Raw genomic sequence first — 27,749 nt, 5'->3', positions numbered from 1 at the left:
TAGGAGAATAAACGTATTTTATTCAACAGCTGTTAGTTTGCCTTAAGACTTTAATGTGTAGGTGTGTGGCAAGAGGACTCTATTTGTTCTCTTCTTGGCCCTGCTACCATCGGGGCTGAGTTTGCATCAGTCTTACACACTGGGCCCGAAGCTCCAGGTAGCATGCGCAGAACCCCTGTCCCAGGAGTACGTGGCTGGCACAGAGGGTCCACAATAAATACTGACTGCAAGAAACCAAGGGGTAATCCGAGTAAAAGGCTGCCGTAGTGGGAATGCTCAATAAATATTAGCTATTATTGTTTGTTGAGTCAGTAAGGGTGGGTGGAGCTACAGGCTCGGATCATAAGCTGAGGTGGTTTGTGCACCAGGAAGGGACAGTTGACAGACACATGTTCAACTCTCTCTGCTGAGGCTCTGCATGGCAAGTGGGTACCAGGCCGGCACCCAGCCAGGGTTCGGGCAGCGCCTGGAGGTTTCTGTTTATGCTGTTGTTCTTCCCAGAACAGCTGTGGAAGCTTCCCAGCTGCCTTAAGGTACTCTCTAGCCCTGCAGGGAGCTCCAGCATATTTATTCTGCTGGGCCCATAGGTTGTGCTTCTGCAGGTGGGTGGGAGAGGGACTCACTTCCTCCTCTAGAAGCTGGGTTTTGGGGGGTTCAGATCACCTTTGGAACCTGAAGTCAATTGACTTCTGTAAGCCCGCTCCCTGGAATCATGTGCAGTAGGTGCAGGGTTAGCATGTGATGGGCATGAAGAACACTTGTAGAGAACAGGTGTGGCCCAGGAGGAGAGGAAAGCACAGGAAAAGCCCTCGGGTGGCCTGCAATAGGACCATAGGGCACAGGACCATAACGCTGAAGGAAGCAGTCAGTGGCCTGGGCTGGCAGCCAGGGTAAGTAAGTCCTGGGACCCGTGTCAGTAGCTGCTTCATGACCAGAGCAGGACCTCCTGCATAGCACTGGACCTACAGGGTCTCCACTAAAGCCTGGCCAGGTGTAGGTCAGAGGAAGCCAGACCACCTTCATCCAATCCTTTGTCCCAGCAGTGGCCCTAGTTAGCACTCACCCTCCAGGCACATTCTCGCATTCACGAAATAGGGGGCGCTGTAATCAAGAAAGGGCCCTAATAAACCCCTAATGGGGCTACAACAGGGAGAAATCACATTTCATGAACTGGGGTCATGAAGGGGGTCCTCGTACCCTCCGAATCGAGGGGTGGAGAAGTCACAGTGTAGCGGGGTGGGAGGTGGAGAGCCTCAGAGGAGGTCAGCCACCCAGGCTCCACAGTCAGTGAGGTGGGAAGATGTCCGTGCACTGCTGTAGGATGAGCTCTACCACCTGGTTCTGGAACACCATGGTCATGGGCATGCTGGCTTCCTCCATCTCAGGCCGCAGCAGCGTGGGCCCGAACACTATGGCCACATTCTGCACGGTCATACGGTTCTGCTCACCGTGCTCGATCACCCTGCAGTGGGAATGGTGGGATCAACAGCTCAGCGGTTGGAGCATCTCTCAACAGGGGCTCCAAGCCACGACCAGCCCCCCCCCCCTTTCTGCCCTGGGAAGTCCAGCTTGCTCACCGGCACAGGTGCTGGATGAGCAGTCGGAGTGTGTCGTGGTTGGGGACTGGCAGCGTGCGCACCAGGTCACGCACACAGCGGCTGCGCTGGGCAGGGTCGTGCAGCTCTGGGTGAGGGAAGGGACCAGAGATAGTCTGCTGGCTGTGACAAAAGCGGGCCAACCTCCCCACCCCTCCTCTCCCTAAGCGGCTCACTGATGGCTGCTATGAACTGGTGGAAATGTGAGAAGGGGAAGAGGGGTTCTGGCAGCTCTCGGAAGAAAAGCTTCAGTGCGCCTGTAATCACGTGGACGTCCTCCCAGCGCCCATCGTCCAGGTCCAGGCGCTCATCTGCAGTGGGGAGAGGCCGCGGGAGTGAGAGGCAGTCAGCATTCACTTGTGCTTTCAGCTTCCAGGGTGGGACTGGGGAAGAACCTCACCGTGATCCACCTTATAGCGCAGCTTCTGAATAGTGGCCAGGTTCCCACTGATGCGGTATAGCCCGTCCATGTCCAGCCCTGAGGGAAAGGTAATGACTGACCCCGGAAGGGCTAGGGACCCTAGCCACTTCCACTCGGGATCGCCTCATGCCCTTCTCCTTGACCCTGTGCTCCCGCAGGGGCTCCTAGAAGCCGACCATGCAACGCTGCCCTGTCTGCGCATGCATGCATACATACCCCGGGCCTCGACAGTGCGGATGCATTGTTGCACGAAGCGTGGCACCGGGCTCCTCTCGCGCTCACACAGTTCAGCCAATGCACATCCAAACACCTGGTCTGAGGGAGAGATTGGTCAGCGCCGCCCAGCCCCTTGCCACCTTAGCCCGGATCCTGGGCGAATTGCAGGTACCTTTGATGTAGCCCTTGTCCCGCAGAGACTGCAGAGTGGGTCGCCTCTGTAGGAATTTGCGGAGCTTGTGCCGGACCCTGCTCAAATCACTCTCCAGGCCTCCGGGACTCAGCAAGGGTGAGGCTGCCACAGACCGAACCAGTCAGTAGGTGGCAGTGGTAGATATCATTGGCCCTAGACCCCAGCCAGGACATCATTTCCCACCCCCAGAGGGGGCTCTTGGGTCGGTCCCCCACCTGACCCCTTGCACACCTGCATTCTGCCGCACATCCTCCTCCCTCCAGCTCCCGAGGCGCTCACTGGACCCGAAGTCAACACTGCTGGGCTCGCCTTCCTCCCTCTGGAGCAGGTCTGCTGACTGGAATCACACAGCCTCAGAGAAGCAAGGCCTGGGGCCAGTTGGGGCCAGTCCCAAGCAGCTCGGGCCTGGAGCCATCCCAGGGAAGAGCCTGCTTTCTCTTAGCCAGGTTCAGGTCCAGAAATCAAGGTTCACCTTCCCTGACTGGAGAGTCCTCCCGGAGCTACAAGGTCATTCTACCCTCTCCCTTTCTGTCTCATCCAGCCATTTTCAGCAGCCTCCCATTTCACTCAACTCTCTACATCCACTAGATCGGCTCCCACTCACGAACTGACAGACCAACATTATCTCCTGCGGCTGGATTCCCATTTCCATCAACACAATCAACACCCAGTGCTAACTCATATGGAAATTAATACCATCAGGCCATTGCCATATAAATAGCTGTTGACTTTGTCACAGCTGGGGATCAAACTCAGGACCATTTGCATTCTAGACAAGTCCTCTGTCACTAAGCTATGTGTCCACAATGCATGATGGACGCTTTGCTACCAGGGCGATGGCTCAACGGCAAAACACTTGTCTAGCAGACATAAGGCCCTTGGATTCAATCTGTTGATCCTTTGTCTTCTAGTTTCAGCTGTTTTCAGGGTATTTATGTACTTTCCCACCTGCCACCCCTATAATGATAGGCTTCATCAGGTTGTGCCTGGGCCCTCCTATGGAGTCCTGCAAGAACAGTCCCAGAGCTGGAGTCACATGCCTCCGGAAAGCCCCTCTCATCAGCAGAGTGTCTGCTCTTGCAGGGGATGGCACTGTTCATGGGTTCTCTGTGCACGGCTGAGGGGCCTGCATAGAAGGCCCCCGTCCCTCTCTGTCAGCCCTGGAGGTCCCAGGCTCTGCCTACCAGCTCCTCGATGCCTTCGGCAATGGCCTTGTGCCAGGTGCTGATGATGGCTTCTGAGTCATGCTGGATCAGGTACTCTGAGCCATCTCGGCTTCGAAGCTGGAGGGACACAAGTCAGTCAGTTACCCCTGTTCCCTGGGTCTCTCTTGGGAGTAGGCTTGGACTCTCTCTCTCTCTCTCTCTCTCTCTCTCTCTCTCTCTCTCTCTGTGTGTGTGTGTGTGTGTGTGTGTGTGCATGTGGTTTTTACCAGTTCACTGCCTGTGGGGTGTGTTCATGCATGCATTCATGTGTGTATGTGTATGCATGCATGTGTGTGCAGGTGAAAGTTCAACCTCAGGTGTTATTCCTCAGGCACTGTCTACTTCGTTTTTGACAGGGTCTCTTGCTGACTCAGAATCCAACATTTAAGTTAGATTGGCTGGCCAGCAGGCCCCAGGGAATCCATGTCTGTTTTCTCTGCCCTGGAATTACAAGCATATGCCACCACACGAGGCTTCTACATGGTTTCTGGGATTTGAACTCGGGCTCTTGTTCCTGTGTAACAAGTACTGAGCCGTCCCCTCAGCCCCTCGCTGCCTGTGTTTTTCTAGTATTCCTCCTCACAGCTCTTAAGGACTGCCAAAACCCCAAACAGTGAAGGGTGTGGTACCAGGAGGCCTTTGCCAGAATCTTCGTGCTCTTCCTGCTGGGGGAATCAGACCAGCTTGTCACTGGTCTGTTCACTGAGAACCCAATAAAAACTGGAAGCTGGGCTCTGGCCAGCGAAAGCAGGTCTCTGGCTCAGCACATCACAGTGAGTGGCTAGAGACAGAGGCCCCAGTCTCAGGTTGGTGGCTGAGAGAAGGCCACTCAGGGATGGCGATGTCGTCTCCCAGACATCCTGCTTCTTACGGTCAGTGGTAAGGACTATTAACGCTGTGCCCAGGGTGGGGATTTCAGACAGCATGATGACAGAAACACTGGACCCAAGATGGGGCAGCCTTGACTTTGAGTCTTGGGAACTCGGCTGGCCCTACTTTCTACGGGTCCCCATCCCTGGGCCCTGTCTGCAGTGGGATTCAAGGGCCCTTTCCCCTATCCCATGACTCACCTCTAACACATTCTTCTTGCTGGATTTGTCTTTGGGGGCCCAGGAGAGGGAGGCCCCCTTCAGTTCAATTGTGTACTCAGGGGTAGAGAGCTTGGAAGGCTGCCTCTGTGGGGAAGGAAGAAATGGAGGAATCAAAATTACAAGGGGCATCCACTTAGGTGGGCTTACTAAAATACCTGGCTCTGACATAGCAGGCTCCTGGTGCTGGCCAGCTGGAAGGAGGAAAGGAAGGAGCCCAACCCCATTTTGTGAGTGGGTATGTCACAGCCCAGCCTCCCAGCTGTCCTGACTGGAGCTGTGCATTCCCAAGAACTGTTCTTCATGCCCTGAGTGCCTGGATGCTTTGCACTGTAGTGAATCTACCATCATTGTCCCTCTTTGCCAATGTATAGTTCCTTGGTACTTGGGTATCCATTTTTCAGACCAGTCTTTCCTAAGCCAGACTAGGAAGAAAGTGCAGAAGATGTCCCTTGCTCAGGGACAGGTCTCACCAGGCCGCCTGCAGCTGAGGTCTTTGAGTCCTTGAAGAAGGTGAGGACGCCTCCCTCCAGCACCGTCCAGGAGGTGCTCCAATGTTTCTTCCTGAGTACAGAGGGAAGTGGGGGTGGGCGGGGCTTAGATTTGCTCCTAGTCTGGAGCCCCCCCCCCAGGACATAGCTTGGGGCACTGTCTCAAGATAGCTGGATTCCTACCCCTAACAGCTGGTAGCCAAGGAACCTTAGGCTCCTCAGTTTCCTCACAGGACTTCGTATGAAGTCGCTACAAGGTTAGTAAGTGGCCCACTCTGCCATGGTTAGGGACTTGACAGGCCCTCACCGAAGTCTCTTTCCCTTGTCCACTGTCTTGGTACGATGGAGCACCCCTGCCTTGTCCAGGGTCTTGATCTAAGAGAATGGGCAGAAGCAGGAATGGTTATGAGGGGGACAGGCAGCAAGAGACAAAGCTAGCATCTCCTCAGCTGGAAGTTCCCCCACAAGCTAGGCCTGAGGCTCACTGACTCCCTCTGTCACCCTGCCTCTGCTGGGAGGGAAGGCGATGTCCCTACAGAAGTAGGCACAGGGAGACTCGTCCTGGGCTTCCATGTTCCCTTTACTCTGGGCTTATAGGGAGGGGAGGGACACACCCCACCAATCCCTAGCCCCAGACTCCGTGGCCCTTTCCCACCTTCTCCTCTGGAGGGCTAGCCTGGACTGGAGTGTCACTATCCTGGCTGGATTTTCGACCGCTTCGAGGGGCAGGGATTGGGACCTGGGGAGAGAGACACTGTCACCTATGATCCCGTCCACCCTCCCTACCACTCTCCCCTTCCCTAGTTAGTCACCTGGGGCAGCTCCCACCGAACAGAGGAGTCCTCTGGATTGTAGAAATATGGCTTCCCATGCTGGTCCTCCAACCTCACCCACTGTGAACACAGGGATGGTCAGGGCTCTCAGCCCAGAGTCCAGGATGGTACTAGGGGCTGCAGCACTCAACTTAGCACTGAATGTCGTGGGGTCTGCCCTTTAGTTTTGAGGGGAGGTCCGAGTTGAGGAAGTCTGGGGAGGAAGAGACAGCAAGGCTGTCTAGGTCATCTGCTACTGGTGTCCTACCTGCTCTTGAGTGAACTGGTTGGTGTAGAGCTTCTGCTTGTCTGGGGTAATGTGACAGGACCAGCCAGGGGGTGCCGTCAAGGGAGAAGAAGGGTCAGGATCACTGAAGGAGCCCACAGGAGAATAGTCCTCTTCCGGGTAACCGGACGGCAATTCGGGGTAGTCTGTCTCAGGAGTCGGGGGCTGCAGGAACCAGAAGGTGGAGTCAGAGGTTCTCTGTCTCCTGTCTCCCCACTCTGTGCCGGACCCATCTATTACTCTCTAGTCTTTGGGGCCAAGAAGCAAGAAAAGTCAGAGGTCCTTAGAGACAGCTCTGTCGCTCTTCTCCGCTCTTCTCCGGCCTCTGAGAAGCAAGAGGTGGGGTCAGAGGTGGTCCCGCCTCCACTCTGGTTTCTGATTATCGTGAGGAAGGGTCAAAGATGCTGAACACCCTACTGCCCCACCCCTATCATCTGACCCTGAGAAGCAGGAGGTGGGATCAGAGGCCCTGGGGGTGGTCCCGCCCCTCACCCTCTGATGCCCAGGGCTCCGAGGGCTCAGGCTGGGTTGCATCTCCAGCTGCTCCTGGGGCTCGTCCTCCTCCAGGTCCTCAGTCTCGTCCTCCCAGGCCGTCTCACCGGTCAAGGGATTGTAGAAGAACACCCTGCGACTCTCCTCATCCCAGTACTGGCCCCACTCTGTCTCCAGGCTCTCCCCACTGCCCACAGAGGCCCGGGAGGTGGCGGGGCTGGTGGCGCCTTCAGAGGCCTCAAAGGGTGACTCCCAGGTGGTCACGCCCGTGTTGGGGTTGTAGTAGTAGGGGCGCCCAGTGCCCGTGTCTGTGTGAGTCTCCCACACTGGGTTGAGCCGAGGAGGAGCTGCAGCAGAGGGAGGAGGAGTAGCCCGAGGCTGCCTCTCTACGTTGGCATACACTGGCTCCTGGGGGTCATCCACCTGCATCGAACGAGACAACTTTTGGGGTAAGTCCTGAGTTGCACAGTGTGACCCTGGACACTTGCAAACTGGACAGTCTTCAGGAAGCCCAGTTACTTCTCTGACTCAGTTACCCTGGGTGGAAAAATGTACGTTTTGCCCATCCCAGATGCTGTGGTCAAAGTTTTTTACGGTGCTGCCTAAAACAGTGTGTACCACAGATGGGAAGGGCAGTTTGTTAATCATCTAACAATAACTCAGCTCTCACGAGTCTGTACTCAGAGAAGGTGAGGCAATGGCAGCAACAGACCGACAGCCTGGGATCTATCGTTCTCTCGTGGGCCTCATTTCGCAGTGCATGGCCCCACTGAAGGTTCCCGCCATCCTTGAGAGCTCCAAAGATGGAATCCATACTGCTGGGGGCTGCTTTGCAGGTTTAGGAGAAAGGGGGAGAGGAAGAGGAGAGGGGTTCATCTGGCTAAGCACAGAGGAGAAGCTGGTATGATTCACACTTTCTGCCCTCCTGTGGGCAGAGGGGCAAAGTCTGAGGCCCACAGAGGCCATCCATCGCCTGTCTAGGCTTGAGCTCTATTTCCTGCCACTCCTTGCTTGCCCCTGGCCTTGAACTTTAAGCTCCACACCCCTCTGCTGGAACCTCTGGGGCCCAGTGCCTTCAGCTCCTCTGCAGCCTGTCTGTGTCCAATGCCACCCTGCTCACCCCGCTCACCCAGTTTGTTCTTCGGGACTCAGGTCCAGAGAGTGTCAGGTTTCAGATCTCTCCCCACATCCCTCCAGTGTTCCCAACAACACGCAGCCCAGCAATGCCAACCCTCTAGAGAGATAGACAGCCTCACTATTTAACCCAAAGCAGCAGGAATGCACCAGGGGTTAACAGTTTTCAAAGAATGCACAATGCTCCCAGCAAACAGTATACCTCAATACGGTAATATGGGTGGGCTGGGAAGAGTGTTTACCCAGCATGGATGGCACCCTGGATTCGATTCCGAGCACTGCAGACAACCAAGCATGGTAGTACATGCCTGTAATTCTAGCGCTCAGAGGACAGAGGCAGAACTTCACAAGTTCAGAGTTATCCTTGCCTACATGTGGAGTTTGAAGCCAGGTTGGGGTACATGAGACCCTGTCTCAAAAAGACCTAAATCAAACAAAATGCTGACAAATGGTCTATATGAGCAGTGTGATTATAGGGTTATTTTTTTTTGGGGGGGATGGTGGCAGTGGTAATTGAACCCTAAGCTTCAAGTACAGAAGGCAGATAGGTAGTGTTCCATTGAGCTCCAGCTCTGATTACTTTTTTCCTTTAAGAATATTTGGAGATTCCAATTTTTGTAACAGTAATTTTTTTTTTTTTGAGACAGGGTTTCCTTTGCAGCTTTGGAGTCTATCCTAAAACTAACTTTCTCTGTCTCTATAGACCAGGCTGGCCTCAAACTCACAGAGGTCTTCCTGTCTCAAACACAAAATGGGCTGGCAGGATGGCTCAATGGGTAAAGGTGCTTGCAGGTGATGACCTGCATTTGATCCCTGGGACCCACAAGGTGAAGGCAGAGGACTGACTAGCACAGGTTGTTTTCTGTCCTCCAGGTGTGTGCTTGTGATCCACCCACACATACACAACACATGCAATAAAATAAAATTGTCACAAATGCTCCCCCTCTGTGGGTTGAGACACGTGTGTAAGGGGAAGCACGTCCTACTCACCATGGCTTCTCCCTGGGTTTTAGGACGGAACATAAAAAGCACCCACTTGGGGCTGGAGGGACGGCTCAGTGGGTTGAGAACATTATTACTCTTGCAGAGGACCCGAGTTCAGTTCCCGGCACCCATATGGTGGCTCACAACTCTCTAACTCCAGTTCCAGGGCATCTGATACCCGCTTCTGACCTGTTTGGGCACCAGGCGCACACGTGATACATGCACATGTATGAATATTTGTATTCACACACATAAAAATAATAAGTAAATATTACCCCCTCCCCACATCACTCATCTCGAAAAGATTCCTCGGCTTTGGCAGGAACTGAGCCAGGCGCTGGGAATGCAGCAGAGAACAAAGGGACACAAGCCCCTGCTTGGCGGAACTGGCCTCAAGTGCACACATGGCAGGTGTGGCAAGTGCAACACGTAAGCGATGTCACTGCTGAGAAAGACTGCAAAGGCGGGGGCCAGCAGGAGGGCTCAGCAGATAAAGGTATGTGTCACCAGGCCTGGCAACCCGAGTTTGAGCCCCAGGACCCATATGGTGGAGGGAGAGAACTGTCTCTGCCAAGTTGTCCTCTGACTTCCACACGTGTGCCGTGGCAGGCGTGACTATGTGTGCAATCAATGAACAGAACGAAGAACGTGGGAGGGCATATGAGACATGGGAGCTTCTGACAAGGTGGCTGGCCCCCAGGACGCAGGTGCTGGGCTGGTCCACCGTTCCTTCTCCTTTACCCCTCCAGGCTCTTGTGGTGGAGACAGGACCTTCCGCACACTTCTCCTTTCTCCCTGACCCCAAGCCTGTATCCAGCTACACCAGGCTATCCCACCTCACCAGAAGACGCACCTAACCACTTCCTCACTGTCCACTTCCTTACACTGTCCCTCTGGCCTGACTATCTTCTCTCTTGTCCACCCCATGCTGACTTTGCTCCTTTTGGAGCCTCAGGTCACAGCCTCTCAGGGGAGAGAGGGTTAAGACTCTCATTGCTTTGTTAGGGTCCAGTGGCATTCTGCCTTGGAAGCTGGGTAGCTTGCTGCCCACTACCTGTCTGCCTGCCTTCCTTCCTTTTTCTCTTTCCATATATATATATATATATTGTGTGTGTGTGTGTGTGTGTATGAATGTAGGTGCACATATCTGTGCATGTGTATGGTCTGAGGTTGACAGTGGCTGTCTTCCTTGATCACTCATCACCTTATATATTGATATGGGTGTCTCATTTGAAGCCAGAGCTAGCCAGTTTGCTTTAGCGATCCCAGTCTCTGCCTCCCCAGTGCTGGGATTATAGGCAGACTACCATGTCCACCTGGCATTTACATGGGTGCCCGGGATCTAGACTCTGGGCCTCATGCTCATATGCAGCAAACACTTGACCCACTGAGCCACCTCCCTTTCCCCAAGGCATGCATCTCTTGTGAGTGTGACATAGGATGATGTGCCAGCTGCCACTGCCCCCACCAGGTGAGACGATGCGCTGGAGCATAACAGATCTATTCAATAATATGCAAGCCAATCCCATGGCAAATGTGAGAAACAAGCAAACACACACACACACACACACACACACACACACACACACACACACCAGAAGGTAAGAAAGGATTTGCTAGGGACGATGTTTCGAGCCACAGAGCCCAGGAGCCTCAGTGGGGGCACAGAGCCCAGATATGCCCCTGAAGGGTTCATGGGTGGTGGGGAGATGCCGTGGTACTGCTGGGCTCGCTCTTAGGAGCAGGGACTATGCTTGACAGGCTACTGGAGCTAAGGGATCTCAACAGGGGACAGGCCAACAGGTACTGGGGGACATGGAGGAGAGGGTTAGGTCCCTGGAGTGACAGGGCTATCACAAGAGGAGACCATGCGCAGGAAGCATCAGGGAGATGTACTACCCCAGACACACCAAGTTGGGGTGGAAGACAGGGACCCCAGAGGCAATCAGGCAGGACCCACTCCCTTTTGAAGCTGTAGCCATGGAGCTGTAATGCACACTGGTCCCTCAAACTCTGGACCTCTCCTCCCCCACTGATGAGCTAAAGGGCTTTCCTCTGCCGGGAGGGTCCAGCTGGGCTCTCACTGCTCCTGGGGGGGTCTGTGTGGGCCCGTCACTGTGGGGTTTTTTGGGGGGTAGATAGTAGGGCCTGTCAAGCTGGCCCCCACTCTGGAGAGCCACATGCTGCCACAGCCTAAAAATAGTATCAAGGGCTCCTAGGTTGTATAAGCATGGGGCTGGGTGGGGAAGAGGAAGAGGGCCCCACCTCAGGGCAGCAGACTGAGCCAAGAGAGACCTTTACTCTCACCACAGATCCTCCTTCACTTCCTTACGGTAATGCATTCCTTGCCTTCAACCCCCCCCACACACACACACACAAACACACACTCCCCTTGTCCACAGTGGTGGAAGCCCTGTCTCTCTTGCCCCAAGCTGCGGATCTCAGATCTCTCTTTGCACCCTTGGACAGGAAAGGCCTGGAAGAAAAGCGCCAAGACCACCGACATATCCTGTTCTGAGCTTCTACAGTCAGCTCCTAACAGACTGGGGTGCGGGCCGCTGAACCCAGAAGGCCCTAGACCTCCCCATCAGAGGAGGAGCCTGCCCGAGACCTTCTATCCTTACCTGTGCCCTCAGGGCCCGGCTCTGCCTCCTGGCCAGTTTTGCAATCATGTCCACCATCCCGGCCCCTCTGAGCTGCTGGGATGCAGCCTGGGAAGTTTTTAGGGGGTGGAGTCCAGGACCACAACTCCGGGCTGGCTCAGGGCAACTGGGAAACAAGAAGTTGCCCTGAGATGGCGGGAGGCTGAGACTGACTGGTTTCCTGTCAGGGCTGCGGAAGTGCCTGAGACCAAGCCTGACGGGTGGGGGTGGCGCAGGTTGGGGTGTTTTCATGTTCCCAGGACTTCCCATGGTTGTCTCCCTGTACTCCGTGCTCTGGGGATGTGCAGATGGAGCTCGGAGCAGCTGTCCTAGGATACAGGTGGGATGTTAGATGTGGACAGCACTTCAGCCTGGGCTAGCCTAGGATACTGAGTAGCTCCTGTGGCAGACACAAGGCAGTGAGTGGCTGTGGGCTCCCCCAAGGCCCAGGAGGATGGCGAAGGGAAAGCGGAAGGTTGCGGGAGTTTCAGACGAGGAAGGGGTTTGGATACATGTGGTATATGTATGGGGAAGTTGGTGTCTAGACTGCCAGCCATGAAAACAGAAGGGACAGTGACCACACCACTGTCTTCCCACTCCATCACCTGCCCATCTCCTCCAGACTTGGTGACCAAGCCACATCTGCTCTCTACCGCCTAGGTGGCCGCACGCACCTAGACACAGGTGTCTCTACGTCCATGTGTGAGTCTGTCCTTCCTCCACTGAAGACCGAGAGGAGGACATCAACCAGCTGCTGCCTTCTGACTTCTCCTCCCTCTCTACCTCATGCGGGCAGACACTCCAATCCAGCCACACAGCGGACCCAGCGGACCCCAGGTGAGCTTATGGCTGCTCCACCAAGTCCCTGGACACTCTCTTGTCTTCCTGTCCCTCTCCAAGGTGCCCCTTTCTGGGCTCTGTTTCCATGAGTCCCCAGCTTGTTTCCAGTTTAGGCCTGGTCTCTGCATCTCAGGAATCCCAGGGAGACACGACATAGAATTGAAACAGTTGAGGAAGACCTTGGCAACTGTGTCACACTGCCCCCATTAGAAGTGTGTGTCGTCCCCCCCAACACACACACACACACACCTTCCCCCAGTCACACTGGGAAGCCAGCACTGCTCTGGTTGCACTGGCTAGCAGCTCCCTTCCCCCGGCAAGCGGAAGTGATGACCACAACCAGGGCCCGCAAGCACAGCACGCAGAGAGTTACACAGCAGGAGGGGCCAGAGCCGCCAGCTCAGACTAGCGGCACAGCACTCCAGCGGCCTCTCCCAGCTAGGTCTCACCGTCAAAACCCTCCTAGGAACGAGGTGGGGGAAGGGCAGGAGACAGCACAAGAGAAAAAGCTTGCCCTCTGGGTTGAGAGGTAAAATAAATGTGCCATGTATGGTACATGCCTGTAATCCCAGCACTCAGGAGCCCAAGGCAGGCTATATATTCAAAGGCAGCCTGGGATTTCTCCATTGTAGCCTCTTGGCTATTTGGTGAGAATCTGTCTCTAAAGAGAAACAAAACAGAAAGAGAGATGGGAGGGAGGGAGACAGGACCCAAATCAGACTCAGGCAGGGACTGGCAGGGACTGGCCACTGGCCACCATCCACTTGCCAAGCCCGCCCACTCTTTGCCACCCACATTGGGTAGAGGGACAGCAGGAAGCAGCTGTGCTTTTTGCCTCAATGTTGTCACACAGCGGGTCCCTCTGTGTCCACCCAGGCCAGGCTGAGAGCTACATGCTCACTGATGTACAGGGGCAATGGGGGACCAGAGTAGAGGATCCACTGCAGTCCCAGACCAAGCAGAGCATTTCACCTCTACCTGGGGTGATTGTTCAGCCCAGGCCAGGTGCCCACCTCATCTGCATCCTCACACAATGGGCTGAGGGCTGAATTATCTTGATAAACACAGGATGAACACAGAACATCCAGAGGTGTGCGGGCTGGAATTTCTTTTTTTTTTTTTTTTTTTTCTTTTTTTTCTTTTTTTTTTTTTTGAAACAAGGTTTCTCTGTGTAGCCTTGGCTGTCCTGGAACTCACTCTGTAGACCAGGCTGGTCTTGAACTCACAGAGGTCCACCTGCCTCTGCCTCCTGAGTGCTGGGATCAAAGGCGTGTACCAACGCTGCTGCTGCCACTACCACCAGGCAAGGAATTTCTGGAGCACAATTTCTTTAGTGACAGCATGGGGCTGTCCTCCCCATCCCCAGGGCTAGTTTCAGTGCAAGCTCAGCTGAGTTCCCACACCCACAGGGCCCTGGTGAAAAATCAGGGTGTGCTTCTGGTTTCCTGGTTCTGGGTTTCGGATAGGGCACCTCCAGCACTGGACTCTGCCCTAGCCTCTGTATGACCTCATGGAGCCGCCTGCTGGGCCTGCTCCTCCTGGGTGGGCAAGACCTGGGTGAGGCTTCTCCCGGGTACATAGTAGAAGTAATACTGGCAGAGGGCCTGCAGAGCCTGTCAAGGAACTTCTGGGCCGGCCCTAGGGCTGTGGCTTTGAGCCAAGCTGCAGAGGTAGGAAAGCCTGACCAGGGGCGGTCTTTTACCCACCCATTCCGCAGACTGCTCAGGGGCCTCCTGTCCAGTTGGCTTCCCTGACCTGGATCTCTATGGAGTCTTCTCCTCCAATCTCTTCCCACCCCTCCTTTTTGATTACCCTGGTCCCAGCTGGTGTTTTATAAATCTAGTGCTCAGAGAGAAAGAGTCTCACACACCTCCCTCTCCACGGTGGCTTACAGTCTCATTATCTTGTCACCAAAGACGCTGAGGCAGAATTTGATACAAAAATAAAGAAAAAGAAAAATTCACAAAGTTTTAATGCACACACACACACACACACAGTTGTACATTAACAACCACCAATGATAATAATCTGATGCTATGAAGCTGAGATTAATTTCTTTTTCTTTTCTTTCATCTCGTTTTTCTTTTCTTTTTAAGGTGAAACACCCTTATTCCCTGAGCAACACCGGCACCACTGGTAAGTGAGAACACAAGGCATTAGTCACAGCTCCTGGTGATGCTAAGGTAAACACACCTATGAAAACCTATGACACTGGCAGCTGTATAAACCTATAGCACAAGCAACTAGGTAGGATGTACAGTGCACAGTATCTGACAAACAAATGCACTTACTAGCCTCAGTGTTCTATTGCAATTACAGTTTCTCCTTCTGCTTAGAACAGAAATTTCCCTGTGAAAGGGCTGGTAGCCTCATACATCTGGTTACCGTGTCTCTTGAAAACATCAGAAAGTCATGCCGAGTGACCAACCTGTTTGCAATCTAGGTTTGGTCAAATACACCCTATGACACCCACAAGACAAGGAAATCACCTCACAATGCATTACACAGAATGTGTTCTCATGGTAAGTGACACATGACTGTGTGTATATACATAAAATCTTAGTACATTTGTAACAGTTTAACTAAGTCTACAATAAAGCATCAAGATTTAAAAGCCACAAAAAAATGGAAATACTTTGACATTTTATTTTATTTTTGTAGCACCTGGGAATAAAACCAAGGCTTCTTAGAGACTAAGCAAGGGCTCTACTGATCAGCTACATTATATATATATATATATTTTTTTTTTTTTTTTTTTTTTTTTTTTTTTTTGAGACAGAGTCTTGATAAGTTGCCAAAGTTATCCTCCAGTTTTCAAACCTTCCACCTCAGGCTCCCAAAGTACTAAGACTGAGTAGCAACCTGCTGGACTTACATGATATGATTAAAGAAATCTTTCTTTTTAAGTTGCAAAGCTGAGACGGGGTCTTTTGTTTTGTTTTGGGATAGGGCCTTTCCTATGTAGCCTTGGCTACGTAAACCAGGCTGGCCTCAAACTCAGAGATCCACCTGCCTCTGCCTCTGCCTCTGAAATGCTGGGATTAAAGGCAGTGGAGAGCTGTATTGTTTTTCTGAGGATCCAGGTTCAGTTCCCAGCACCTACACTGAACAGTTCACACCTGCCTGTAACTCTAGTTCCAGGGCTCCGATGCCCTCTTCTGGCCTCTTCTGGCCTCTGCATGCAAATGGCACATGCGCACATACATACACATAAATGTTTAAATCTAGAATAAAAAGGTAACAAATGCTAGTGAGATACGGGGAATTCTGCTTTCCCCTGCAGCATGTGTGAAATGTAAAACAGTACAGTCTGTATGCAAATCAATGTGAGTGTCTCCCCCAAAAGCCAGAAACAGAACTGCATAAGCTGCAGCCACCTCACCACGGGCATATACTCAGAAGAACTGAAGTCAGCATGTTAAGAAGAAGACGTCTGCACTACTACGGTCATTGTAGCTCTCTTACAAGAGCCAACATACAGAGTCAACCTATTTGTCCGTCAATAGACAAATAAAGGAGACACATAAAAAAATAAATTAATTAAAAAAAAGAAGACACACAATGGAAAACTAAACACAATGAAGTACTACAAAGCCACAATAGAGTGAAATTCTATATACGCGCATAAATGTAACTGGAGGGTACTATGTTAAGTGAAACAAACCAGGCATTGGACAACAAATAGTGTGTGTACCCACTTCAAGGTGGGAACTGAAGAGTTGACTTTGAACACAAATAGTGGTTGCCAGAGCTTGGGAAGTGTGTGCACGAGGGGTGACAGAGAAGGACAGTTAGTGGGCGTCTAAGGGCTCAGTTAGATGGAAGAATTAATTTCTGAACTCTAGAACACCAGAAAGCACCGGTGCTTGACATTTAAAAATAGCTAGTAGAGACAGTTTTGAATGTCCCCATCATTGATCTGTGATGATCAATACAGTTACACTAATCATACTTTTTTATACATGTTGGGAAGTCTCACTGTGTGTGCTAAAAATGTGTGTGACTGCTATGTCAATTAAAAATAAAATTATAGGGACTGGAGAGATAGCTCAGAGGTTAAGAGCACTGACTGCTCTTCCAGAGGTCCTGAGTTCAATTCCCAGCAACCACATGGTGGTTCACAAGCATCAGCAACTCCAATTCCAAGGGATCCAGTGCCTTCTTCTGGCCACTGTACACCCCGTAATACACCAACATACATTCAGGTAAAATACCAATACATATAAATAATAATTTTTGTTTTTGGTTTTTCGAGACAGGGTTTCTCTGTGGCTTTGGAGCCTGTCCTGGAACTAGCTCTTGTAGACCAGGCTGGTCTCCATCTCACAGAGATCTGCCTGCCTCTGCTGGGATTAAAGGTGTGCGCCACCAACGCCTGGCAAAATAATATTTTTTAAAATGACATATGATACTGTACACAAACCTACAACTTTCATTGTATAGGAGGACACTTAAAAATTAAGTTATCCAGCTGGGTAGTGGTGGTTCACCTTTAATCCCAGCACTCTGGAGACAGAGGCAGGTGGATCTCTGTGAGTTTGAGGCCAGCCTAGTCTACACAGCAAGTTCCAGGACAGGCTCCAAAGCTACAGAGAAACCCTGTCTCAAAAAAAAAAAAAAGATAAAAAAGGTTACCCCGTTTTTATTTATATTAGTTTGTCTTTGTATAATGAAACTGGGAGAAACAGAGAATGGAGGTTGTGACTCATGGCCAACAGAAGAGAAGCCAGGCAAAAAAGCAGGACTGCATGTGAGAGTTTTACTACATACATCAATATTAAAATATTATTTTAGGGCTAGAGAGATGGCTCAGTGGTTAATAACCACTTCCAGAGGACCTGGGTTCAATTCCCAGCACTCACAAGGTGGCTCACGACTGTGTGTGACTCCAGTTCTGGGGGATCTGATGCACTTATATAGACAAATGTACACATAAGATAAAATAAAAAAATATGATTTTAAAGCTGGTGGTGGTACACACCTTCAATCCCAGGGAAACAGAGGTGGGGGAATCTCAGGTTCTAGGCCAGTCTGATCTACATAGTAAGTTCCAGGACAGTCAGGGCTACACAGAAAAGCTGTGTTTGGGGGGAGGGGATTATATTTTTAAAAAACCCTGCATACGTATTTCCATTAAAATTTTCAAGACTATTAGGAAAAGGAAGGGCTAGTAAATGCAATTACAACTTAAACAAAAAAAAAAATTGAGAACTCTTAAGGAGAGTTAGATCAAGTAAGGAGAGTTAAAAAGGACTTGAAAATACATCATTATACTCACCGAATAAAAGATATTCACCACCAGGCTCAAATTTGTGGGCTCAATTTCAAGCAGAGGAAATTCTCTCCAATGTCATTTCACAAGCACAAAGGGATGGGGAAAAAAAAAAAAAAAACCCCATGGACCCATTTGGGAGAGCTAACTCTTAAGTACAAGAAAACATAAAGGTAACGAAAATACATACTATAAAGAGTGTGCTACGCTGACAGGTTCCAAGTCCGCTGCCCGGCAGGTTCAATAGGCGGCAAGACCGGATGCAGAATTCTCGTTAGGGATGCAAGGATGGAGGCAGAGTCATTAATGAAATGGGATATATGAGGGAAGAAAAGGGAAGTCAATCACACTCCGCCCCCAGAGGCTAAACAAGAAGTGTAAAACCCGGCAATAAATCCCAGCAGAAGGAAACAGCTGTTAAGTGAAATTCTAGCAGAAATGTCCCTGCTAAAAGATGAGCAATTGGCCTAGGTTTCCTTTGTCTTTTAGGTGAGTTCTTGGTACACTGTCCTGGCCAGCTCTGGCCTTATGATTCTCCTGCCACAGCTTCCTAAAGGCTGACACGGCAGGTACGTGCTATCTCTTCCAGTTTATACTAGATTTCAGAAGTGGAAACTTTACAAATCTATGGAAAAAATAAATACTTTCCTAGTAAGGTGTCAAATAGCTGAAATTAACTAGGGAACTAGTAAAACAAAGCAAAACAAAACAATCCTGGAATAGGCTGTTACTGACAATGGGAGAAAGCTGCCCCGTAGGACAGTGCCCTGAGCTGGAATGTTTTCACAGGAAGAAATTACAGAAACCTTTACGACTATCTGTGACATCACGTTCTTCCTTCAGGGAGCATTCTGAGATGTTCCCTGCCAATCTCATCACTGGCGAGAGGCAGCTTCCAAAGCGCCTTCTATGGCGCCTAGGGGGCGTGTTTGGCACACAGCTCCTAACGGTACGTTTGTTGGCATGTATTGCTTCCTGGACAATAAACTACCTGGGACCAGGACTCCCTTCTTTGCCTTCCTGATGTGCAGTACAGTTCCTGCCGTTTCTGACTGAGCGAGTGAGCGACGCAGGAGACACCTCCCCCATCAGCAAACTCCCAACAGGGAAGACCAGGGAAGAGGACCCCGCATATGGCAGGAATAGGCAGCAATTTCCCATTACCCCAACCTTGAAAAGGTGGTCAAATCATTTTACCGGGGAGGGTATAGCAGTTCACACATTCAAACAGGCTGGGTGAAGTTCCTGCCTAGGGACAAGGAGGAGGGAGGCTGGGGTCCAGGATTAGATAGAGACCTCCAGTCAGGAACAAAAGATGCCGAATAGGTACCCCCCCCCTCCCCCAGGAGGCTGCAGATGAGCTGAGCACAAGGGCAGCAGATCTGGGAATCCCCTAAATACCACTGTCCTTCCTCAATTTAGAAACAGGGCTTCCTAAATTTAATCAAGCATTCTCATGCCCCAGGGCCACAGGCCTAGCTGTTCCAGCTCCCCGAGACATCAACCAGTGGCCATTGTCCTCTTGTTCACCAGCCCAGATCCTTTTCTGGCATGGAGCCTGGACCACATTCCCGACTACCAGCTACTACAACCATAGGCTTCCTGCACTTCAAGACCTAGCACTGATCACCCATCCAGCTGCCGTTTGGCACTGAGGACTGTCCCCTCCCTCCTGCTCTTGAACAGAGAGCAGGGGAAAAGGAAAGTCCAGGGTTCAGATGGGAGGGACAGGAGTGGGCTGGCTGGTCCTGGGATGCAGCTTGAAGGCTAGGGGGCTGAAGGCAACCAGAGAGCAAGAGAGAGCAAGAATTCAGCCCCCGAGGATCCAGAGGACACAGGGTAGCCACCCAGCTTGCAGGGGTGAAGGCAGTGAGTAGGAGCATTCTGAGTAACCAGGTAGGGATGTAAGGCTGGGGGGCCAGGAGGGGAGGGGGCGAACCTGTTCTTTCTGCCCTCTCGTGTGTGTGTGTGTGTGTGTGTGTGTGTGTGTGTGTGTGTGTGTGTGTGTGCAGGAAGGAAAGACCAGGGCAGTTACAAAGAGACCAGCTGAGCCACCTAAGAGCTGTTGGGAGACTGTGTGGAGGGGTGAGGTGGGGGTGAGGTGGGGGTGAGGTGGGGTGGGGGGTGAAAACCTGGGACAAGGCAGGGACATTTCACTGGGTCTCCCTAATTTGGGAGATTGGCTTTTAACGATTCCCCAGCTTTCAGGGCACATGATTACTTGGGTCTGTCCCTGTTTGTCCCAGGAAGTGCATAGGACAGGGAGGGATCAGGTGGGAATTCGGGAGGGAGTGGGAAAACTATGCAGTTCCTTTCTCCCCCACAGGACTCCCAATTCCCAGGAGGGATCACTCACAGTTTCTGATGGCTCAGGTGGGAAGGCCCAGAGGGCTTCTTCCTGTTCCGACTGGATCCAAGCTCTCAAGAGCAGTGCCTCAGGCTGATTGCATAAGTTCCCAGCAAGGTCTGTAACCTGTCCTGCCAGTGGCCAATACCCAGGCAACAGGGGCGGGCCCTAGTCCATCTGTGCCTTCGGCCTTCCTACCTCCAAGGCTAGGGCAGGCATTGTGACCACACCCCTGAATCTACTAGCTAGGGAGGCCAGAGGCCAACAGGGGATGGCAGCTTTGGGGACTGAACCCCGAGTCTCAAACATTCTAGGCATGAATTATCTGTACACCCTAGCTATCTTTTTACCCTTTCTTTTGCAGTCACTCTGTAGCCTGAGGACCCCTGAAAATGGGATCCTACTTTCTCAGCCTCCTGAGTAGCCGGGTTACAGGCATGGCCCCAGAGGCCTCTTTGTCTCTTGGCTTCCTGTGCGGGCCTAACCCTGTCTGGGGTGCTGGCTGTGACCTCCTGACGATGTAAACTGTAACCTGGATGTTAACAGTGCCGCTGGAGGATTGCAGGGCTGGGCACTGCGCTCAGAACAAAGTGGATCTGCTTGTCTTCTGCCCCCCCCCACCCCCTGTTCTGGCCCAGAGGAACAGGGCCAGCCACCTCGAAAGGCCACTTCCCTGAGACTAAGCTTGGCCGATAGGGTGGGATTTGGAGTCAAGAGGCCTGGGTCTGATTTGAACACGCTTCCTCTAGGATCCTGTTTGTTTTGGAGACAGAAGGGTGTCCCATGCTTCCTTCTGAGCTGTTAGGCACTGAGCTTTGTGTGCAGGCCTCTGAGTGAGAGGACATTAATTAGACTGTTTGTCCCTGGGGCTGTGTCTTACTACACCTTGGGTCCACGGCGTCCAGCTCCATGACCTGCATACACCAGGTGTACTATATAGTACGTGTGACTGAGAACATGAAATACTGAATGTGGTGCAGACTCCCTTCTTCTCTGGGCATGCCTGCTGAGTGGGCTGCCCTAAGGACAGAGCTGATGTACAGACAGACCCATCTGATCCCTTTGACCTGCGACACCTTGTGATCCACACCTTTCTTCCAGTTTCCAGTCACTCCGTTCTCCCAGGGATCTGATCTAACCACCCCTCCTCCTGCCTCAGTTTCCTCCCCACCCCCACCCCTGCCTGTCCCCCCCATCCACCACCTCCTGCCTCGGCCCCCCCATTCCTCCTGCCTCAGCCCCCCATTCCTCCTGCCTCAGTCTCCCCCCCCCATCCAGTGACTTAGATTTCGGGATCATTTCACCCTCTCACCCTGACCACAGTGCCTCCCTCTTCTCTACCACACAGCTGCCAGCTCATAGCCTCTGCATCCACACCCTTCAGCTCCTGACACACATGCCTTCTGCAGTCCCCTGACAAGCTGGCCTTCTGGTGGCCATGTCACATAATGTCCCATAGCCTTTGTCTAACTTGAACTTTTGCACATGGCTTTTAGGCTTCTGCTTATCCTCTTTGTTTCGCCCTGAGTTCCTCCTTCCCTCCTTTTGTAAGTTATATTCAGGTGCACCCCCTTTTTTCTCTACCCCATGCCTCCCCCACTCTGAAATAGTGCCATTGTCTGCCTACCAGTGTGAGTGGCAAGCCAGGCTCAGCTGTTTTTCCCTGGCCTGAGGCTCTGACCATGGCTCATAGCCCTGAGCACAGGAGACCTTCTCAAATCCACCCCCTCCCCTACTAAGAGCATTCCAGGAGCTGCAGGGTAAAAGTCCAGACCCCCACAAAGCCCTTCCTGATGGTAGACGCCACAGCCAGCACAAACGGTGGGTTAAGACAGAACTACAAACCCTCCACGAAGGCCTGTACACGCCTTGCCCTGCCCTTGCTCCACAGCCCCCTCAGCATAGCTCCACAGCCTGAACAACGTGGGACAGGAGCATCTACTGCCTGCTGTCGGTGTCCTACCCCGGGCAGTGTACCACCCAGGGCTGTTTTTGAGCTACCCTGGTGCCTATGTCTGAGGGCTCACTGGGGGACTTGGGAGGTATCTGATCAATCCATCCCTAACAAGCAAGAGTAAGCAAATTGAGGACCATGGTTGAGGGCTGTGAGGAGGTTTGAGTGAGGGTGGGGAGTATAACTTGGAGTATGATGGGGATGTACTGTATATATGTTTCTCTTATTGGTTGATGACTAAAACACTGTTTGGCCAATAGCCAGTAGAGGCAGGAAGCTAGGCAGGACTAGGAGACAATTCTCTCCATGGAAAGTCGCCATGTAGAGACTGGCAGGATAGGATGCACCAGGCGTTCTCTGGTAAAATAAGGCCATGTAGAAATACATAGACTAGTAATTATGGGTTAATAATAAAGACAGAGCTAGGCAATAAGAAGCCCTAGCCATCGGCCAACAGTTTAATAATTAATATAGTATCCATGTGTTTATTTAGGACTGAAGCACAGTGGGACCTGGTGGGACAAGAAACTGCCAGCAACAGGTGTGTGTGTGTGTGTGTGCACGTGCCCACGTGAGTGTGTGTGCATTAATGTCCTGTGTGTGTGTCTATGTCATCTGTGTGTGTACATATGTCCTCTGTGTGTGCGCTTCTATGTCATCTCTCTGTGTGTATTAATGTCCTGTGTGTGTATATCTATGTCATCTCTCTGTGTGTGTACATATATGTCCTGTGTGTGTATATCTATGTCATCTCTCTGTGTGTATTAATGTCCTGTGTGTGTGCATCTATGTCATATGTGTGTGTGTGCATCTGTGTTATCTCTCTGTGTGTATTAATGTCCTGTGTGTGTGTGTGTGTGTGTATGTCCTCTGGAAAATTGCCACACTCACCTTTCAGGAAATTCTTTCCCATGCTGCCTGGGACAAGGAAGGGCAGGGGTTGGGATTTCCTTCCCAAGGGAGAAGAAACTCACCATCCCTGCAGTTGGCTGGGGTCAGGGTATCAGGGAGAGCCACAGCAGAGAATATTGTTATACTCAGCACCCAGGAGCAAGCAGGACCAAAGATGCTGAGCAGTCTGCTGAAGCCACAGAGTTAATAAGAGCCAGCAGCAGCCTCTCTGCCCAGCATCCAGGTCTTTGGCAGACTTCCTGGTTCCTTCTGTGTCAGTACCAGCCCACCCTCAACTGCATCCCCAAACTACTCACAACCAGGAACCTGGGAGCTGAGATTTCCCAGGAGATTCCCCAGGCATCTGGGGAATTCTCTTTCTATTTGGTCCCAGAGCCTGGATAGCCGCCCTTGGACAGACTTACATAGTCTGGGTTCATGGGTGAAGGGGTTGCAACTCCTCACTTCTTAACACAGTGTGAGCAATCCCTTGGCCAGAATTCAGCACACAGGGCTATTTCCCACAGATAAGGAACCCATGGGAAGACCCAGGAGTTCTCTAGAGGAAGGCAGCCAGCTCAAGGGCGCCGGAGAACCAAGCAGGGACGTTTAGCCTTCTAAACCACAGTTTAGCCTTCTAAACCACGTTTATCCTGGGCTGGCGGATAAACAGGACAAGCATTGATCGGCGGCCGCAGATACTTAAGGCGGCTGAGTGTTGTTCTCTGCCGTGGCCACAAGGAGGAGGGGTGATCTGTGGAAACCTGAGCGCAGAGACTCAAAGCAGCAGCCAGTGCCTAGGCAGCGAGACCCCAGCTGCTCTCCCTGCACAGGCTCCTGTCGAGCGCTTCTACGCCTCGCAGCGTTTAAGGTTCACAACAACTTCATTCCTTGCGTATTGTTTACATACGAGGACACCGAGCTCGTCAGCAGCTGGCAGGTGACCCAGCAGAGTCAAATTCGGGTTTCAGTAGCCGCAAAACCTGAACTCTGCGGCAAGGACAAGCCACAAGGCCAAGTAGCTGGCCCATGGGGTCGCACCTCCTGGGAGAGGGCACCCGGGTCGCAGTGCCTGAGAGAGGAAGTGAGTTGTGTATAATACCACAGCGAATGGCAGATGTTAACCCATTGGAGGTACCCCTCCCTCCTCCTGCAGGCCATCTCTCCCTAAAATGTTCTAAAGTTTAAGAAGACAAGGCTGAGCAAGAGGATTCCGAGGCTATAAGTTTTAAAGAACGCGCTGTTTCCTATGTCTCAGATAAATACAATCGGACTCCGAGAGGAGATCTCACTGAACTTGAAAAAAGCCCATGAAGTGTTTTTGTTTTGTTTTAAAGGAACCGAAACATTGGAAACTGCCTCAAAGATAAGCAGGTGCTCGACTTTTCACATCTACCATCTCATCTGACCCGACTCCCACCTTAAGTTTCTGGAGAAGAGTCCACAGCTCCAAACAGAGCAGGTGGCATTTTAGGACCCCTATTCGGTGCACTGACCTGTCCTAGATTTTTATCCCTCCATTTGCATTTTTGCATAAAAACACGATGTCTCTTCACGATGAAGAGACAAACGACGACCTCAGTTAAGAAATCATTTGGGCTCTGCGCGACTGTGACCTCCCTCCCGTCCCCTCGCTCGCGGCGACCTACCAGCTTGGTTCTCTCCTCCCGCGGAGCGCAGCGCTTGTCCGGGATGGCCTCGTAGACGTTCTCCGGGTCGCTGCGAGCCAGGGGCCGAGGGCAAACCCAGGAGCCCGCCACGCTGGAGGCCTTGAAGTGGCCCGCACTGCCCAGGAGGCCGGCAGGGGGCGCGGTGCCGCCACGCGCCAAGTCGTCCAGGGACTGCGCCGGTCGCACCGGTGCTGCGGGCCGCACGTACAGGCAGGCGGGACCTCCCGGCGCCAGGTTGCTGCGCTGGCCTCCGGCGCGCTGTCGCGCAGGGCCACATAGGGAGCTGGCGCGGCCCCGGGGCTCGGTGGAGGACCCATCGGCACCCACTGCGGTGCTCACGAAGCGGTAGTCATAGGTCAGAGGCTCCGGGATTGCCGGGCGCGGCTGCGGCACGGAAGGCTGCGGGGCCGGGGCAGGGTCGCCGAGTGCGGGCAGCTCGCGCACGTACTGCGCGGGGAGGTAGAAAGGGCGACCGCCAGGCTCGCGCCGCACGTGCCACCAGTGCTCTGTGCTGCGGCGCAGCAGTCGGTAACGCTCGTTAGGCTGGATGGCGATACGGCGCCCGTCTTTGCCGGTGTACTCGAAGGGGTGCTCCACCAGCACGTACACGTCCCCTTCGACGTCGGCCGCCATCGCGGCCACCGCGCTTTCCTGCGGGTAACAAGGGGAGCCGCCGAAGTCAGGACAGCGCAGCCGGGAAGAGCTCCACGCCTGGGGCTCAAAGACAAGGGTTCGAGTCCCTCTCCTGCCCTTGCACAGTGCATCCGGGCTTCAGTTTTTCCATCTCTGAAATGGGGACTTGGATAAAATCATCTCCAAGGCTCTCATTCTTAAGGCTCCACTCTGTGACGTTGATTGTATGTGTCTCGCTGCGATCCCACGGTGAGGAAATTGAGGACTATAGGAATCCAACTTTACTCTCCGGGAAACCTTGGCTCATAGACCTGCGGGGACTGCAAGGTAGACAGCACATTTGCCTGACGGTTGGCTGAGCCTCGTTTTCCGGGTGGGCGAATTGTGAATTTAGGTCCCTTTCCCGCCGCTCCCCCGCCCCCGTCCCGCCCACCCTGACGCCTCCAGCCTGCAGGGAACCGGTGGAAAGCCCTTAAGTGCCCCCCCTTTAGGAGCCTGCGCTCCGGGCGGGCGAAGTTGGCGTTGGGGTACAGGCTCTGGGGCAGCCCCCAAGTTGTTCTTCCTTTGGGGTGTCCCTGCCTTTCTTAGTCAAGGGACTTTGACGTAGGGCTTGGACAGCTAAGGCTGGAGAACCGGTTCTCTGGGTTTCTCTTTCCTTTCCCAGTGGCGTCGCCGCACACGTGAACCAGGAGTCCGGCCCGCCCAGCGGGGCCAGCACCGCCCCCTGCACTCAAGCTCCCAAGGCGGCCTCCAACCGAGGAGGCTTCCTGGTGTGCACACCTGAATAGGGATCCCTACCCTGCCTGCATGCCCGCGAGAGTAGCTCCTAAAGAATGCATTGCGATAGTGTCACCAGAGTCCCCTAAAATTCTTTGGAGTGATTATTATAAAGCCAGCCCCACCCAATGCTTGCTCAGTCCGGTGCCTGGCGTAGAGGTGAGAGGGGCGATCCTTCAATAAAGTGAAGCCGGTAGCCTGCTCCGGAAGTACTGCCCTAAGGTGGCCTGAGGACCAGAAGCGGGGAGCCCACCCTCTTGCTGAGGGTGACTTCTTGTTTTCAAGAATTCCTTGATGGGGAAACGGGTGTAAACTGAGTCGCTGAGCACCCTGAGCCGGGAGGCGGTGTCACAATAGACCAGAGCTGGGCGAGCAAATCCTGAGTGTGGACACTCGAGTTACGCCCCTTCCCCAGGACCCCACGCACTCACGTTAGCTGGGAGGGTCTCAGGGTGTCCAAGGGCTGGATGGGCGGGGCTGGCGGAGGGTTGCAGGTGAGGTCTCTACCATCTCTGTGGGCGGGACTTCCAAGGACAGATGGAAGGAACCGCGCAGAACAGAGCTGACAGGGAGGAGAGGAGGAGACCCATACTCAGCAGGGCTGTCCCCAATACAGCTTGTCTGGGAGGGTGAGAAGGAGCCAGCCATAATGCCTGTGTCGGGGCCCTTTGGAGATGTGAGAGACTGAGTCTCCAGAAAAAAGAGGGGGAGGGCTCGAGGGAGGGGCTGCCATGGAAAGGATGCTGACGGATCGCAAGCGGAGCTCAAGAGTCAATAGGTCCTGCTTCTCCCCTCCATCCCCAGAGAGATTTGCTGCCTTTGAGGCCCAGCGTTCCGTGGGCCCGATGCTCTGGGAATGCCTGGCTGGAGATGGTTGTCTAGTCCCAGCATGCACATTTTGATCGAGGCCATTTGCACCCTGAATCACGAACTGGGAGTCCTTTGCAGACAGACTGAGAGCAATACCCATTCCTGGCGCACCTCCGCCCTCTCAGCTGAGGCGCAGCCGGTCCGGGCCTGGAAAAACTAGAGTCCCCTTGCAGAGACGCTCACAGGAGCTCACTGTCTCGGTTTGTGTGGCAAGGAGACCTGCGTCTCAGATTCTCCTTTATCCGGGGAGAGCGAAAGGAAGGGGAGGGATGCGAGAGCGGCAAGGATCCTTGGAAGCAAGAACGCAAGCTTAGCCACTAGGCTTCCTGCATCTTTTGCCTCGGTCACCCCTCGCCATAGCGTCACCAATGCCTAAATCAGCTCTGGAGGGACTTCAGCTGTTTCCCCTCTCGCCCTGAGACAGAAGGTAGCTCCACGCCTAACGCTCGTCCCCGGGGATCGGACCTCCGGGTCCTCCTCCAGGCTCGCGCGGCTCTAGCCCCAGTGCAGCAAGAAGGGCAGGCGGTGCGCGGGGCTCCAGGGTGGGGAGGGCCACCTGGGGCACCTTCTTCGCCCTCCCACGACCCAGCACCATCCTCCCCAACACCACCCCTCCCTCGGTCCAGCCCGGCCCGGGCACCTCAGAACTTTCGCCCGCTGGCTCGCCTAGCTTCCACTTGTCCCGGCAGACGCGCGTGGGGTCCCCGTCCGGTGCTGCCTGCTCCAGGGCCCTGCTCCCGCGGTGCCCTGTTTCCTGTTCAACAATATAACCGGCGGAGAGCGCTCGGCAGAACTTCCTCCCAGGCTGGGGCTGGGCTGTGCTTGCAAGAGACAATCCCCGGTGTCCTGGCTTCCTGTCCCCTCTGGGCCGGGCCAGAGCTCTAGGAGCAGAGACGCCACCCTCCCCCCTCCTTCCCCGGGATCCTGGGCCACACC

General features: G+C 53.2%; 1 protein-coding gene across 1 annotated transcript; it reads right to left on the bottom strand.

Annotated features, from left to right (window-relative positions):
• On the bottom strand, positions 1–27,749 carry Arhgap27 (Rho GTPase activating protein 27). The gene is made up of 18 exons (XM_051177640.1): positions 27,454–27,749; positions 26,375–26,505; positions 24,513–25,486; positions 6,800–7,222; positions 6,290–6,472; positions 6,022–6,102; positions 5,865–5,948; positions 5,517–5,584; positions 5,192–5,282; positions 4,701–4,805; positions 3,610–3,708; positions 2,657–2,762; positions 2,405–2,527; positions 2,233–2,331; positions 1,996–2,073; positions 1,772–1,906; positions 1,578–1,683; positions 1–1,462 (listed from the first exon to the last, which is right to left on the bottom strand). The coding sequence occupies exons 3-18, from the start codon at positions 25,164–25,166 to the stop codon at positions 1,285–1,287; spliced, it is 2,613 nt and encodes an 870-aa protein (XP_051033597.1). The 5' UTR covers positions 25,167–25,486; positions 26,375–26,505; positions 27,454–27,749; the 3' UTR covers positions 1–1,284.

The sequence above is a fragment of the Phodopus roborovskii genome, unplaced genomic scaffold (genome assembly GCF_943737965.1).
Source record: "Phodopus roborovskii unplaced genomic scaffold, PHOROB, whole genome shotgun sequence".
Taxonomy (NCBI): domain Eukaryota; kingdom Metazoa; phylum Chordata; class Mammalia; order Rodentia; family Cricetidae; genus Phodopus; species Phodopus roborovskii.
Note: the sequence above shows the minus strand (reverse complement) of the source record. Positions and strands in the feature narration are given on the sequence as shown.